Genomic DNA, 16087 nt, shown 5'->3' on the forward strand with positions numbered 1-16087 from the left:
GAAAATAGTAAAAGTAGGAAATTCAACAAATGGCTGACAATGTAGCAATAAAAAAAAAAGAAAATTACTGGACCAGAGTTGCTGGCCATAGGGCAGGAGCCCCCCCACCCCCACCAGGAAGGTTCCCCTTCTCCAAGACCCTGGAGGACCCTACAATCTCCATGCCCTGCCCCCACACCCATCTGCCTGAGACTCCAGCCACTTCTTGAGCCTTAGAAACCAGCCCCCAGCTTCCATCCTGCCCCAGAATTCCCATCTGGACCAGAGCCTCCAGCTCCCATCCCACCCTGGAGCTCCCATCCCACCCCGGAGCTCCCATCACACCCCGGAGCTCCCATCTGGACAAGATACAGAGATCCCAGCCACTTCCTGAGACTCAGAGACCAGCCCCTAGCTCCCATCTGCCCCGGAACTCATATCTGGGCCAGAGGTGAGTGCCTGGGGTCATACCCAAGGAAGCCTGCCCCTAGGTCCCAGACCTGGGCACCAGCCATTCCAGGGAAGACCTGCCCAACTTGGCCCCAGGTTCTGGACGTAGGGCAGGACCCCCTCAACCATACCAGGAAGGTTGCCCTTCTTCAAGACCCCCAGCCTTAGTGCATGAGCTGGCTGTTTGGAACCTGGAGCTTATGCAGGGACACTTTGCTCAGCCAGAGAGGAGGAGACTGGACCTGCCTGGACTGAATCTGCCAGGTTGAGCTGAATCCCCAGGGGAGTATTTGCTCTGGAGCAGATGGGAATGGGGGGTGTGCTGGGGGGAAGGCAGGGGCAGGGGAAGAAGGGGGAGGACAGGGGAACCAATGGCTGATATGTAAAATCAAATTAAATTATAAAAAAGAAAATTAAAGTCACAAAGGATTTTTTTACAAAAATACCAAATCACACAATAGCAAATATTAATAAAAATTTACAATAAATTTGTAAAAATACACTAGTAGGGAATATTCCTGATAGTTTCTTTAAAAATATGACTAACAAGAAGAAATCCTCATTCTGTCTAAAGTGAACACTTTGCCCCAGAGCTTTTCCACAGATTTTTTAATCTCTAAATTTCTCAAAGTATATATTAAAGGGTTCAATATGGGAGTAAAAACTGTATAAAATGCAGTAATGAACTTATCAATAGGAAAGTTGGAAACAGGTCTAACATACATAAAAATGCAGGGAACAAAGAAGAGGACAACCACCATGATGTGGGAACTGCATGTGGACAGGGCTTTGTGCCTTCTTTCCAAACTGTCAGTGTTAAGAGAGTTTAGAATGATTCCATAGGAGATGAAGACCACTACAGACATTGCTCCATTATTACCAACTACTATGAGACCAAGGAAGTAGGTGTCAGTACAGGTAAGTCCTAATAATGGATCCATGTCACAAGCAAAGCAGTCAATGATATTAGGGCCACAGAAAGGAAGTTTATACACAGAAAGAACTTGAAGCAGAGTATGGTCAAATGCTCCAGCCCAGGATACCACCACCAAATTAATGCAAACCCTTTGATTCACGATAGTCAAATAGTGCAGTTGCTTACAGATAGCCATATAGCAATCATATGCCATAAAAACCAGAAGGAAGATCTCAACACCACCAAAAAAAGTGCTCTACAAATAGCTGAATCAAGCAAGCTCTGAAGGAAATGGTCTTTTTATCATGAAGTAGGTCTATAAGCAACTTGGGCAATGTGGTAGTGGAATACATGGCATCTATGAGGGACAGATAGGCAAGGAAAAAATACATTGGGGGTCTAAGGAGGGGCTGCCAATCACTGTCCCAACAATGAGCAGGTTGCCTACCATTGTTCCAATGTATATGAGTAAAACCATTACAAATAATGCCTTTTTTTCCAGCAGGATCCTGGGTAAGTCCCAAGAGTATGAACTCTTAAACGTTGTTATTCTGTCCCATTTGATCGCCTATAAGGCTTGTTTCAGAGAAAAAAAGTTCAATAGGAAAACACCTTCCATGAATTTTGAGCAAACTTTGAATCAGTTCTATGCTCTACAGTGGTGAACCAGCAGCTGATGCTCAGACAGCATCTGGTGAGTTTCTCTTCTCTCTCTATAGACCTTGTGTTTGGGTATCTAGAATACCCAAAAGCATCAAGTTCTATCTCAAGACTTCAATGGAATTCTAAACAGAAGAGCAGACAAAGTTGTCTCAGTCATTTACATATGTGAAACTAATTATTTATAACAAATTGTATCTTTTAAAGACAGCAGTAAACAAACACAGAAAAGAGTCTTCCTTTTAGGAATCCTGTAGAGAGGACAAGGGGGTTGGCTCACCCAGTAAAGGCCACTTCCTCTAAGCCTGATGGCCGGAGTTTGATCGCCAGTGCCCATATAATGGAAGAGAACCTACTGCAGTGGGTTGTTCTCTGACAGAGGAACATTTTTACACTAAAACACACAAAATGTATATATGAACTGATGTGAAGCAGTTGAGTGTGCATAATAAGACCTCCTAGTCTCAGACCAGACCCAAGTTTCAGTATGGGAAGTAGAGTTTGGCACAATGTTCCACCCCAGGCTAGAGAACTTTTAACAGTTGATGGCACCCAGAAGAAAAATCAATTTTCCTTAAAAGGGAAGTCCCTTTGATCAGTTTCCGGTAAAAAAAAATGAGCCACACATTCAAAAGTATATAGGCAGGTTGTATTTGTGTGTTTAATGGTGTGTGTGTGTGTGTGTGTGTGTGTGTGTGTGTGTGTGTAACAAATTTAAAGAGATTAAAGAAAAAAGGCCATGGATTTGAGAGACAACAACAGGTGCATAAAAAGAATTAGATAAAGGAAAGGGAAGGGGGTGAGTGAAGTAATAAAATAAAATATAGGAATAATTGGGAAAAAATGTTTTTTTGAGACAGGGTTTCTCTGTGTAGCCTTGACCATCCTTAAACTAGACGCGTAAATTTAGAGGAAATTTTAGAGGATAAATCTGTCTTATGTGATCCCTACAGCAGGGGCTATTAAGCACGTGTACTAGAACATCCAGGCAAATGCTATTAAGTTGGGCTGTAGACACAGACACTGCAAATCCCAGAAGGCTTTTTCTCTTTATGTCTCTCATTTGATCTCACAGACCTTGATATTTAATTATATTGAAGGGCTCCAATATTACTGAGCACATAATTGCCTGTAGCAACTTCCTCATCTGACCTTGTCATAATTTTTCACAACTATAATTCTTTCAGTTCCTCATTATCCGAATTGGTTCATAGAAGAATTACATATACTAACAGAATTTTCACAAATACTTTTTACCTAAAATGGTTTAACTTATGCCTCTCACCAACCTCTGTACCAAAAGCCATGATATATTTTTATAACACATGGGTGAAATTAGGGATTAAGATGGTGAAATACAAACTGAAAAGAGAGATGATGAATATAGGAACACGGTTTTTGCAGCATGTTTCCTAGGTGGTGAAAGTACTCACATAAAAATTCTGCATCCGAAAGATGAGAAGCGTCACATTCAAAAAAGCCAGTGTGAGAAGGCATGGGATTGGATCATTTTTAATTGTAATTAAAATAACTGGCTATTTGATGTAAAGTGGTCAGCCCTAAAACTATATACACAAGCAACAAAAAATGGACTCAACTTGTTGCATTTATATATTTGTGCACGCATATACACACTCACACGTGTGTGTGTGTGCGTGTGTGTGTGTGTGTGTGTGTGTGTGTGTGTGTGTAGTAATAATTGAGTAAGAAGCTGTCAGTTTCAGAGTCAGAGGAACATGGAAGGAATTAGAGGGAAGGCACTTGGAAGGGGCTAAGGGGAAGTAGGCAAACGGGGAAAACAATGCAATTCTATTTTATTTAAAAATGTATGAAAACACAAAAATATGTCTCAGTGTGCAACCTGAAAAACAAAAAGATCAGTTAAGGAGATTTCAGAATCCTTTTGGCAAATAATCTGCAGCACACTTACTTCATTTCCATCTGTTTCTAGTCCACTATCACTAATTAATGTATTTGCATGATTGATTTCCAACCTTATTAAAGCTTCCTGAATACTTTTCAGGGGTAAGTGGGGTGCAATAATTCTGTGATGAAGTGGTGGCTGCAATTCTTTTGTTCATGATGTACCAAAAAAGAATCTGCCACACACTGGGGTGGAGATTAGCAAAGAGCTGAATGCTGTGGTTTCTGGGGACATATGCCTGAGTACAACGTATAACCCATTCACTTACCATTATCTTAACTTGAACAACTTATTTACTCTATCTTTGCTTTCATTTTTACCCTAGGAACTTCCATATAATCTACTTCCTAGCATCTTTAGCTTGGCTTTCTTATTTTCCTGCATAGTGTCTAAAGTGCTTCTCAGCACATGACATCTAAATGAATGACAGCCACAACTGTTGTTCTTTGTGTGTCACTGTGAATATCAGCTCACAATAAGTCGTCAGGATCTCATTCAACTTAATCAGAATTGTAGGCATACTGGAATATGTAAAGGACAGAATACATATACCTCATGAACCACTTCTTGAACACAAATCAAAGTAATATCTTAGGAATGATCAATTTCATTATATACCAGCATTTACCTGTTAAGAAGTTTATTTTGTCAGCAGCGATCAATTCCATTCATGTATAGTTGTGGTAAAGACATATGCAGAGTTTGAGCTCCCTCAAATGTCTCTGTGGTGCACCCTCAACATGCCTCATTCACATTGCTACTTCCACTTCACTTAGGAGACCTATAGTTGTCCTTTTTAAAACTTAAAGCCGTCCTACTGTATAGCATAATTTACACCCAGCTCTTTCATTTCCAATACATCCTAGTACTTTTCTTTATTAATCAATGTCGGCTTTCATTAGAATAAATCTTCTAGAATCCCTTATAATTATTTACCTAATGAAGTAAAAACACAATAGGTAAGCTACACCATACTTTAGTTGTATCAACCATACTGTAAATTATCAAATAATTGGTCCTATAAAAATTGCAGTATACTATAAATTGCCTTCAAATTAAACTACTGTCAACAATTCTCTAGAAAATGATAATGTAAGCTTACTGAGGTCATGGATACAAAGATAGAAGCTTTACAATATCCTGTACTTCAGTGAAATGGTTTTCAGCTATAAAGAAGGATGAAATTAATCATTTCTGGAAAATGGATACAACTGGAAATAATTCTATAAAGTGAAATGAAATCAGTCTCTGAACATCAAGTAACATGTTTTTCTCTTATTTGTTGCCTGTGAACTTTCTACAGACACATGAAATAATCTATACAGAAAGCATAAAAGCAGAAGTAAAACTTCTGTGGAAACGAGTAAGATATAGTGAGGAAGAGATGTGAAAAAGAGAAACATAGCTGGGAACTGGGGCATGAACTCAAAATACACTATACACATGTGAAAAATGAATGTATGTAAACAAATTATCATAAAATAAATCTGTTTATAAAATATCCTATGTACAACTACATAAACTAACAAATATAAATGATAATAGATCAAATATTTCTTTAGGAGTTTCTCTGTGCAAACATACTAGTGCATCTACAGGGGTAATTTGAACATAGACATATATCCCACATATTGATATCAGAAAACATAATAGAGATTTGTTTCCTTATACCACAAATACTTGTAGTGCAATGATATTTCAAATTTTCAAATTGATAAACTCAGTCATTAACACTAAGACACACAGTGTGTATGTGTGTGTGTGTGTGTGTGTGTATACTATGCCCATTTTTTTAAAATTTCAATGTGTTGACACAATTTCCCCATTCAGACATCTTTGTGAGAATAAATGGAGTATAAGTAATTGCAGTACATCACAAGAATGTTTAGTTAGTAACCTTTCTTGGAGATATCACAAACTCACTTATTTGTCTTTGGTCTTACTCTTGTTACAGAAAATCTAAGGTTCTTTTACAGGGTTTGCTGCAAATGCTTTGTACATACATGTGATAGCTTACAGATATTCAGCAAATAATAAAAGAGTACCAACTGGATTCAGAAAATGTATTTCTACATGAATTCCCTTGATCTCTCTCAGAGAACTCTAAGATTACCAAATTGAATACCAAAAATATACATTAAAAAATACAATATCTAAACTTACTTAAGCAGAAGTTTCATATTCCTCCTGGGAAAATGTCTTCATGCAAAGAGAATGACACTCTGTCTACAGAAGTCTGCAAAATCTCAATCTGATGACTATTAATTAACTAGTTTTAATACTTTTATCTGTTGACAAAAATAAAATGTTAACACTATAATTAATCATGCAAATTATTCAAATTTTATGCAATGGCAGTGAAGCCATCAGAACACCGTCAGCCTTCAGAGGTAAAACATCATTCACCAACAGCCCAGGCACCTAACTAGACAAAGGTAACAGTTTAAATTTTTGAAGGCACTAATGATTGTTTCTCCTAAGCAGATGTCATAAGTCTCTAAATCATCAGAATAGAATCTTACTAAGGACCTATCCTCTCTAACTAAAACATGTTCTATATATGAAAGGTCTCAGATACCTTCCCAAACAATGATGAGCATAACAAAAAACATGATACCTCGAGGAATAAACACTAGCTGAAGGCATACTGCAGTTTGGCCAGATTTGAGTCTTCAGAGATGTCTTGTGTCATGTATTCAAGAAAGCAATCTTTCATTTACAGTCTTTTTGCAGCCTATGGTACTTTTGTATCCTTTCTATTTTAATAAATAAGCTTATTAGAATATTTGGAACAAATTCAAATGAAGTATCTCTCTTCAACAGATTTCTTTATTTACCTCAGTAATCCCTAGAACTAAAAGACTTGGATCTTGCCAAGAATGAGTAGCTGACTGCCAAGCTGACTTGAAAAACCTATCAAAGTATATCCAAAGTATAATTAGCTGTATAGCATGAAGCAAATTAAAGTAAGACAAGTAATATTTAATCTACCCAGAAGGAGGCAGTAGCCTTGGTCCATATACTCATCCACACCCCTGCAAAACAATCTCATGCTGACAGAAGAAATCTGTGTAGTTCAAATTTCTTATTTTTATTTTATTTTGGTTTCCATAGCTGAGGACCGAACCCAGGGCCTTGCACTTTCTAGGCAAGTGCTCTACCACTGAGCTAAATCCCCAACCCCAGTTGTTTGAATTCCTAATGGCCTTATAATAAAAAAAACCAGAGCAGATATTAGAGTAAATGCTGAAAGATCAGAGACAAAGGAGCAAGCCACTGCTGCATCTCACCTCGTCAACTCCACAAATACTCTGACTGAACTCCTCTGAGTCCTCACCCAAAAGGCTCCAGCCAAAAAAGCCTCTAGCTGAAAGAGACATTTTGCAGAAAAGCCTTCTAGTTCCTGATTCCTCATGCCTTATATACCTTTCTCTGCCCAGCCATTAAATGTGTGTGTGCTTTGCAAGTACTGGGATTAAAGTTGTATGCCACCAGTGCATTGCTCTGTTTCTCTACTAGACTGAATTAATCTCATGTAGTCCAGGGTGTATTTCAGCTCACAGAGCTCCAAATGGATCTCTGCCTCCCAAATGCTAGGATTAAAGGTGTGTGCCACCACTGGCCTCTATGTTGAATCTAGTGGTTTGTGCTGTTCTCTGATCATCAGGCAAATTTTATTAAGGTCACAATATATCACCATAAACATGCCCCAAAAGTTCTGAAGTGAAGAAGGAGAGATCTGGAAACTGCAGAAATTGTTCAACCTTAGTATACCAAACTTTGTTAACTCCACAAGGGAGGCTTTACCGTCTCTGAGGAGTGGATGGGGATGGGATTGGGGGAGTTGGGAGGTGGGAGAAGGGGAAGGAAGAGGAACTGGGATTGGTATGTAAAAATAAAAAAAAAAAAAAAACTTTTTCCCAATTATTATCTACTTATTAGGAAGACACACAGTCAGGGTTCTGCCATTCATGAGTGTGAAACTTTCACATGAGGCATGGATTTAAGTTACATGGAATAATAATGAACTTCAATCTGTTCATTTAATCCCTCAATTTCTATCCAATATTAACTAATAATTATTTCTAATACAAAGGAATTCTTTTCTGAAAAGTTATACTGCAGATAGATTCCACTATTGACTCTTATCTTGGCTTGTCATCAGCTCCAGGAATATATATACTCTATATGTAGTAACACATTGAATATTCTGTGTCACAAAGACCTTGATAGAGGATCACAAGTGTCAGGTGTTTGCCACTGATTTTTTAGGACTGGACAATTTGAATTGGATAAGCAAGCAGAGAGTTCATCCCTAGGGAAGACTAATATTCTTGCTGTCAGCATTTCTTCATTGTCTGCAGTTTTTTGTTTTTGTTTTTGTTTTGTTTTGTTTTGTTTTGTTTTTTCGTTTAGAGTTGAATCCATGTTAGCATGTCTATGGGCATTCTGTTTGTTCGTGTTTTGTTTAGGCAGTCATGTTGGTGAGGTATACTGGTGAAGCCTCCCTGTCATTTCTAGGAGACACAATCTCAGAGCATATTTGCTTGTCCTCTGGCTCTTATGATATTTCTACCCCATATTCTGTTGTGATTTCTGAGCCTTATGTACAGAAACAGTGTGTTATAGATTCATCCACTGGGGCTGGGTGCCCCATAACCAGTTGTTCTATTTTGACTAGTTGTGGTTCTGTGATGGTCACCTGAAGTGTCCTGCAATGAACACCAGCTGTTGCAAAGAGAAGTTTCTTTAATGAGGAGTGGAAGTTACACTTATCTTTGGGTATAGAGCAAAGTATTTATAATACAATTAGGTATTATTCTGGTTTAGCAAAGTGAGAGAAAAGGGTACTCCGTTATGATCCTTAATTTCGCTAGCTGCCAGTAACTGGTTATATTTACTGAACTAGACAGGATTGCTCTCCTGTTGGTAGTGGTTGGTTACTTCCAAGATACTAATACAACTATTGTACAACTAGGGAAATCTTGCCATTCTGATCATTGTTGTGGCTCATAGGCATCATGGCTGGATAAGAATATTGGCTGCTCCCTTCCATTGTCAGCTTGTAGCACCTTCCAATACTATGAACGCCTGTCCTCAGGAAGGAAGATTGCGGGTTACACACAGCTTATGTCCTCCAAGTCCTGTGTTTGACATACATGGTGTCTTTGGCAATAAGGACTTGTCTTCAACCTCTGGGAGGCAACAAAGAGCAAGAACAACAGCCCATGTTGTTTATGGGGTCTCCAAGATGCCTCTGTCCAACAACTAGAAAGGAGGCTTTCGTCCCTTTTACTGGACTTTTATTAGATAGTCTAAAACTTTGGGGTGAATCATTGTCAGTCCAAGTGGCATAACTTCATTTAAACTATATCTGTATAAGTATAAACATATATATATATATATATATATATATATATATATATATATATATATATATAATGTAGTTTTAGGTAAATAAAAAAATTAGGATTCCTTATGGTTTTGTTATCCTTACCCCAAGCTCCCTTTGCTGTATTGACTTGCCATTCCCTTTCCAATTAAAGACCTGCTGTTAGATTTCTTATACAACCCTTCATATCATTTATATACTGGTATTCCCTCTCTATAGCTACCCCACATGGCAACTTTCTACTTTCCTGGTTTCTTCAGTAAGTCCATGTTATATGCTCAGACCTAAAGGCTTAGAGCTAGGAACCATGAATAAGAGAGAATATACAATGTTCATCTTTTGGGGTGTGAGTAACTTCACACATATATTCAAGTTCTACTCATTTATCTGAAAATTTCATGCTTTCATTTTTCTTTACACTTGAACAGTATTTCATAATGAATATGTACTTCATTTTTATTATCCATTCATCAGTTGAAGGGCATTTAAGTTGTTTCCATTTCCTAGCTGTTGTGAATAAAATAGCAATGAGTATGATTATCTGTAGAGTTGTATATGAAGTCCTTTCAGCATGTTCCAAGGGATGATATAGCTGAATCCTATGGTACATTTATATTTAGATTTTTTAGAGTTCCATAGTGGCTGTACCACTTTGCTGTTCCACCAACAGTAAAGGAAGGTAGCATTATCCCGCATCCTCCCCAGCATTTGTTTGTCCATTGTTTTGTTGATTTTAGCCATTATGGTTAGAATAAAAGAACATCTCAAAGTTGTTTTTATTTTGAATTTTTTTAGTATCTAAAGATGGTTAGCATTTTTTGAGGTATAGATTAGCCACTTTAATTTCTTTTTTGAGAACTTTCTATAATCACTTTCCATAATTTTTCTGATTGATCACTTGAAAAACTAGAATGACAGGAACTGAGCTTCAGACACCCATTCAGCAAAAAAGAGATCAGCTTTCCATACCAAGAAACACTACCAACAACATAACTCCAGACACATAGGTCTCATCACAAATAAAAATAATTAATAGCTGAAACAATACATCTCGAACAGAAGTTGGTACTCCCATATTATGGTTGTCCCAAAAAAGTGACTTAGATGATGCATAAGACAATGAAGTCACTGATCTTGAAGAACTACAACTATCATGTTACTAAACCAACATAATCTCTAACTACATTCTAAATATTTTCCCTTATATCCACAGGTAAGTGGAATCCTCAGCCCTCTTTAAGAAAAGTTCTCTTTGCAGCAGGTGAAGTCCATTACAGAAACTCAAAATACAGAGATATGAAGCCCAGTCAAACTTGATATATCTACAAAACACTCCTATTCCTAAGGCTCAAGGAAGATTGTAAAAGAGGAGGCAAAAAGATTCTGAAAATCAGAGAGGATCAGAGAGTTTTCTGTGAGACTGTGTCTCCTCATAATGTCAGAAGTTACACATAAATTCTCACCAGCATGACTGCATACACATGAGCTAAACAAGGACAACAATAAACACGCCAAATAGATGGGGGAAAGAGCATGAGATTTCAACCCTACGAAAGAACCACAAGCAACTAAAAAATACCAAAAATGGGGGGAAAGTCTCCAGGGAAGAGCATACCAATTGGTCATCCAATGTCCAATGGTCTCAGACCTAAAAACATTTTAGCAAGTAACATTATCAGACTGAGCAGATTATATCTAGGAACACACACACACACACACACACACACACACACACACACACACACTCACTCACACACATGCATATAACAATAATTAGTTAAAAGAGATGCCATGAATTTGAAAGAAAGCAAGGAGGGATATATGGGAGGGTTTGGAGGAAAGAAATAAAAAAAGGTAAATGATGGTATTATATTATAACCTCACCTGAAGAAGAAAAAACATATAGAAAATGTACATTCAATTATATTAACTCAAATTACAAAATAATATTGTATTTTATTCAATGACTAGTAAACATGGCGTGTAGGCAATAAAATGAATCACATGTTGAGTTGACACTGTGAGTAGGTTTCAGCTGTTATCAAATAAAAAGCAAAAACATGGATAGATATTTGATTGGAAAATTACTATTTTGACTTGAGGGATTTTTTATTTCCTACATTATGTATCATCACACTGTATGCCTTACATACACATAATAAGATTTATGTTAAATCAAGAATACAAAGCAAAACAAAATTTCTTCAAATCATAGGTGGCATTTCCATATCACAATGGAAATACTTTATGTTCTTCTGCTCTGTGATAGTCCAACATAGATGCAAACTAAGAAAAGTTCAAATTGTTACATAAGTCAAATACAAAATTCTGATTATCCTAAAACATATTATTTAAATTATATACTATAATAAAGTTCAACAGATATTTTAGAAACATGATGCTTCCACAAAACATTTGTTAATTAGTTCAATAATTCGGTGTTTCTTTGATATCTCAGAATTAGCATATTCCTTAGCAACAGAACATCTTTATTCTATATGTATATAACATTCTACACCAGAGTTTTTGCATGGAATTTTTTATCTCTGAATTCCTCAAAGTGTATATTAAAGGATTCAGCATGGGTGTGAAAACTGTATAAAAAACAGTAATGAATTTATCAATGGGAAAATTGGACACAGGTCTAACATACATGAAAATGCAGGGAACAAAAAAGAGAATGACCACAGTAATGTGAGAGCTGCAGGTGGACAGGGCTTTGCGCCTCCCTTCCTGACTGTGACTCTTAAGGGAGCTTAGAATAACACCATAGGAAAATAAGAGAAGGACAAAGACCACCATACAGATTGCTCCACCATTGGCAACCACAGTCAGTCCTATCAAGTAAGTGTTAGTGCATGCAAGTCCCAGTAATGGATACATGTCACAGGCAAAATGGTCAATGATATTAGGGCCACAGAAAGGAAGGTTATATACAAACATAACTTGAACCAGAGAATGTGTAAACCCTCCAGTCCAGGATACCACCAACAGTAGGATACAAACCCTGTGATTCATGATGGTCAAATAGTGCAATGGTTTACAGATAGCTACATAGCGATCATAGGCCATTGCCATCAGAAGGAAGACCTCAGCACCACCAAATAAGTGTTCTACAAAGAGCTGGACCATGCAAGCTGGTAAGGAGATTGTCCTCTTAGCACAGAGTAAGTCTGTAAGTAACTTGGGTGAGATTGCAGTGGAATAAACAGCATCCATGAGTGACAGGTAAGCAAGGAAGAAGTACATTGGAGAATCCAAGGAGGGGCTAGCAATCACTGTCCCCACAATGAGCAGGTTGCCCACCATTGTCACAATGTAGATAAGTAAAAACACAACAAACAATGCTTTTTGCCCAGCAGGATCCTGAATGAGACCCAGGAGGATAAATTCTGTGACATTGTTACTCAGTTCCATTTACTCTTCTTTCAGGCTTGGTTAAAGGGCAAGAGCTCAGAATAGGACCTGCCATGACATTTTGAACAAGATTACCAATCCATTCTGTTACAAAGCAATCTTCATCAATAACTTTCACAGTAACAAACAAAAAGTAGACACTTAATAAACATCTGCTTAGTTCCTGGGGCAAATATGTCAACACCCTTGGTGCTTTTAAGTTGATAAGCAGATTTTACCTCAAGACCTCAGTAGAGCTCCACATAAGAGAACAGACAAAAATGCCTCAGTCATATGTTTAAAACCATTAATTATTGGCAGAGATCAGCAAATACCCAGAATGATTCCTCCAAAATCAAAAACAAAATAATAACAACAAAAACCTTAAAATGTAAAGGTGAAAATAAACTCTTAAGTACATTATTGAATGCTTCTCCAGGCTTTTAAACTGTTAGTACTTTGAAGAGTACTTTGTAATATGCTCTATGTAGCACACAAAGCAGCACTCACTTTGGGGCATCTTGCTGTCTGCTGGATTTTGAGATCTCAAAAGAATTTTACTCTTCATGTATTTCTCTTCCAGTCTTAGATGACTAGATTTTAATGTGTTTTAAATAAGTCCAATTTTATTTAGCATATTACTGCCTAGAGCAATTCCTTCATCTGAGTTTGATCATCAAAATTTTCAGGATCAGTATTTCTGTTTGAATGCATCGGTTCTTAGCATCATTATAGGCAATCAATATTTCAACAAATATTTTATAGCTTAGCTAACCTACTATGTTCACCAATTACTGTACCAACATACTTTGTCGAAACTATAAGAATAAACTGGATAGTGAGAGCTAAGAAAAGAGAAACTGAAAGGAAAGATAGTGAGCAGTGGGGCATGGCTTGATACTAAAGCTTCCTAGGTACTCAGAGTGCTCACAAAGAAACTCAGTATCAAAATAACCAAGGGCAGCATTCTCAAAGGAAAACACATTAACCAGTGTGAGAAGGCATGTTGTTGGGTCATCTCTAGACATATAATTATAGTTATAAATATATTTGTTTGTTTTTCATACTGAAAACTAAAAGGATTAGAAAAGATGACTTTGGAATCCTTTTCTTTCCAAGCTTCTTTCTGATTCCTGGATCATACTAATTGAGTAAAATGGAATGTTAATTACTGTAATCAAGTACTGACTCTAATTTATTGTTCACAATGTACCAAGCCAGAACCTGAGCCTCATTTTGAAATATAAAGTAACCCAGTGGTGAGCCCTGAGAACTGTGGAGCTATGAGCAAGATTTGCAGCCTCCTGGTCACTTATGGACTATCTCTATGACCTTGAGCAACTCAATAAAATCATTCCCTTTGCCTCTGTTTCAACATTTTTTTGCAACAGAGACTTCCACATAGTCTTCCTCATATGGTGTTTGGTTTGGTTTGGTTGTTCATATAAAGTGACTTACATACGTGCAACGTCTTAAGTGAATAGGGGTTGTGATTAATGTGCAGTGTTCCACACTGAGCATCTGGCCTTTAGTTAGAAGTAATTGTGATGCATCATCTGCATATATCATTCATTTTTCTATTTCCATCTAGGTCTGAAGATCTATAGCTGTTATTTATGAAATATTAGACTAATAAAGACATGCTTGCTGTCGAACATAGTGAAATGAAATAACTATGTCCAATTCTGTCTCTTTTACTTTATATTCTCCATGTTTTAGTGCCTCTCTTTATCTATCAATGTTGGGTTTCACCAGAACAAAACTTTTAAAGAGCAGCTAATTGTTTACATAGTTAAGTTAAAATAGACGGCTTAATCCAAACCACACTTAAACTCATGTCAGCTATTCTATAAATTATCCAAGACTGAATATTATAAAAAATGAAGAATGATATGACTACTTTAAGCTTAAATTATTGTTAATGCTTATCTAGAACAAATTTAACACAATTGCTTAAAACATGTATCTTTTAAAATATAATGTATAACAATGAACTGCTTTTCAGCCACTAAGAAGAGTGGGAGGCATAGTGTTTGTAGGAAAATGGATGCGGCTACAGAAAGTCATGGTAAATGAATTAAGACGGTATCAGAAAAACAAACACTACATGTTTTTTCTCAGTTGTGGGCCCTAATTTTTATACAGACACATAAAATCACAGATGTACAGGTGCCATGAAAGCAGAAGCAAAGCTGTGTGAGGACACAGAGGACTAGCTAGAGGAGGTCACAGTGAGAAAGGCAGAGCGATGTAGTGGTTGTGTTCAGGACACAGCAGCAACAACAGTTCGAAACAGCCTCAGCAAATGCATTTCCACATCACCTCCCCATTACCTCAGTCTGTTAGAGAAGTGTAAGTCATACAATTGAATACCTCAAATATGCAAAACACTTAAATATAATGTGAAAACTTACTGTGAAGGGTAGTTGGATATTGTAAACTGCTGTGGAAACTTGTTCTTGCAAAAAAGATGTTATGTTTTAATAACTATGCAAAAAGTATCTTGCAAAGACAAATTAAATGAACAACTTGCTGAGAAACAAGTAAAAATACCATGAAACTTAACTGTGTGTACTTTTAAACATTTCAATCATTTGAAGTAAAAGTATTAAAAGAGCATTGCCATTATCTGGACTGAACAAGTGGTATCATTTTATATATATACAAATATATGCAAATATACATGCAGTAACAATTTGTGAAAAAAAGAGTACATTAATTTGAAGGAGATTAGGAAGGGGTAAATGGAGGGGGTTGAAGGGAAAAGGAGAAATGCTGCCATTGTACTATAATCTCAAAAATTAATACCAATTTTTAAAAGAGCATTGGCTTTAGTAGATACAATAGAATTAACATGGCTCACAAATAAGCCAGGTGCCCAACAAGGCAAAGACAGCAATTTAAATTCTTTGAAACACTAAGATATATAGTAGAGTGGAAAGAGAAGTCTTCAGTCTTTAAGTCATTCAAGTAGAATCCCCTGGATGTTTTTTTTCTTTGTTATTAAAAACATGTTCCTGCATGTGGAAAGTTCCAAGAAACGGAGGCTTCTCACAAACTCTCATAAGCAATGATAAACACAGAAAAGAAAAAAAAAAAACCATACCTCAACAACTAAATAAGAATCCTCCAACTTGAACAGAGTATGAGTTTATTGTATCTTGAGTCACACAACCAGGAAAACATTTCTTTCATTAATATTCACTATACAGTCTATGACATCATTCCTATTTTAGTAGACAATTTTGTTGATATATTTGGAACAAATTCAAATTAAGTCATCTCTTTTGTACAGATTTCTCATTTCAATAGTCTCTGGAGGTAAAAACCTTGAACTTTGCCAAGAATGAATTGATAACTGTCAAGTTCC

At 36.8% G+C, this 16087-nt stretch overlaps 1 protein-coding gene and 1 pseudogene across 2 annotated transcripts; both read right to left on the minus strand.

The window, feature by feature from the left end:
• Window positions 1–971: 971 nt before the first annotated feature.
• Window positions 972–1905, minus strand: LOC118583169 (annotated as a pseudogene).
• Window positions 1906–11793: 9888 nt separating this feature from the next.
• On the minus strand, window positions 11794–14132 carry LOC118582483 (olfactory receptor 4A5-like). Of its 2 annotated transcripts, XM_036185398.1 has the most exons (2): window positions 14119–14132; window positions 11794–12727 (listed from the first exon to the last, which is right to left on the minus strand). In XM_036185398.1, the coding sequence occupies exons 1-2, from the start codon at window positions 14130–14132 to the stop codon at window positions 11794–11796; spliced, it is 948 nt and encodes a 315-aa protein (XP_036041291.1). The 2 variants fall into 2 exon arrangements, with proteins under 2 accessions (XP_036041291.1, XP_036041292.1); XM_036185399.1 differs by lacking the exon at window positions 14119–14132 and having other exon boundaries at window positions 11794–12741.
• Window positions 14133–16087: the final 1955 nt, after the last annotated feature.

This window comes from Onychomys torridus, chromosome 4 (genome assembly GCF_903995425.1).
Source record: "Onychomys torridus chromosome 4, mOncTor1.1, whole genome shotgun sequence".
NCBI classification, from domain to species: Eukaryota; Metazoa; Chordata; class Mammalia; order Rodentia; family Cricetidae; genus Onychomys; species Onychomys torridus.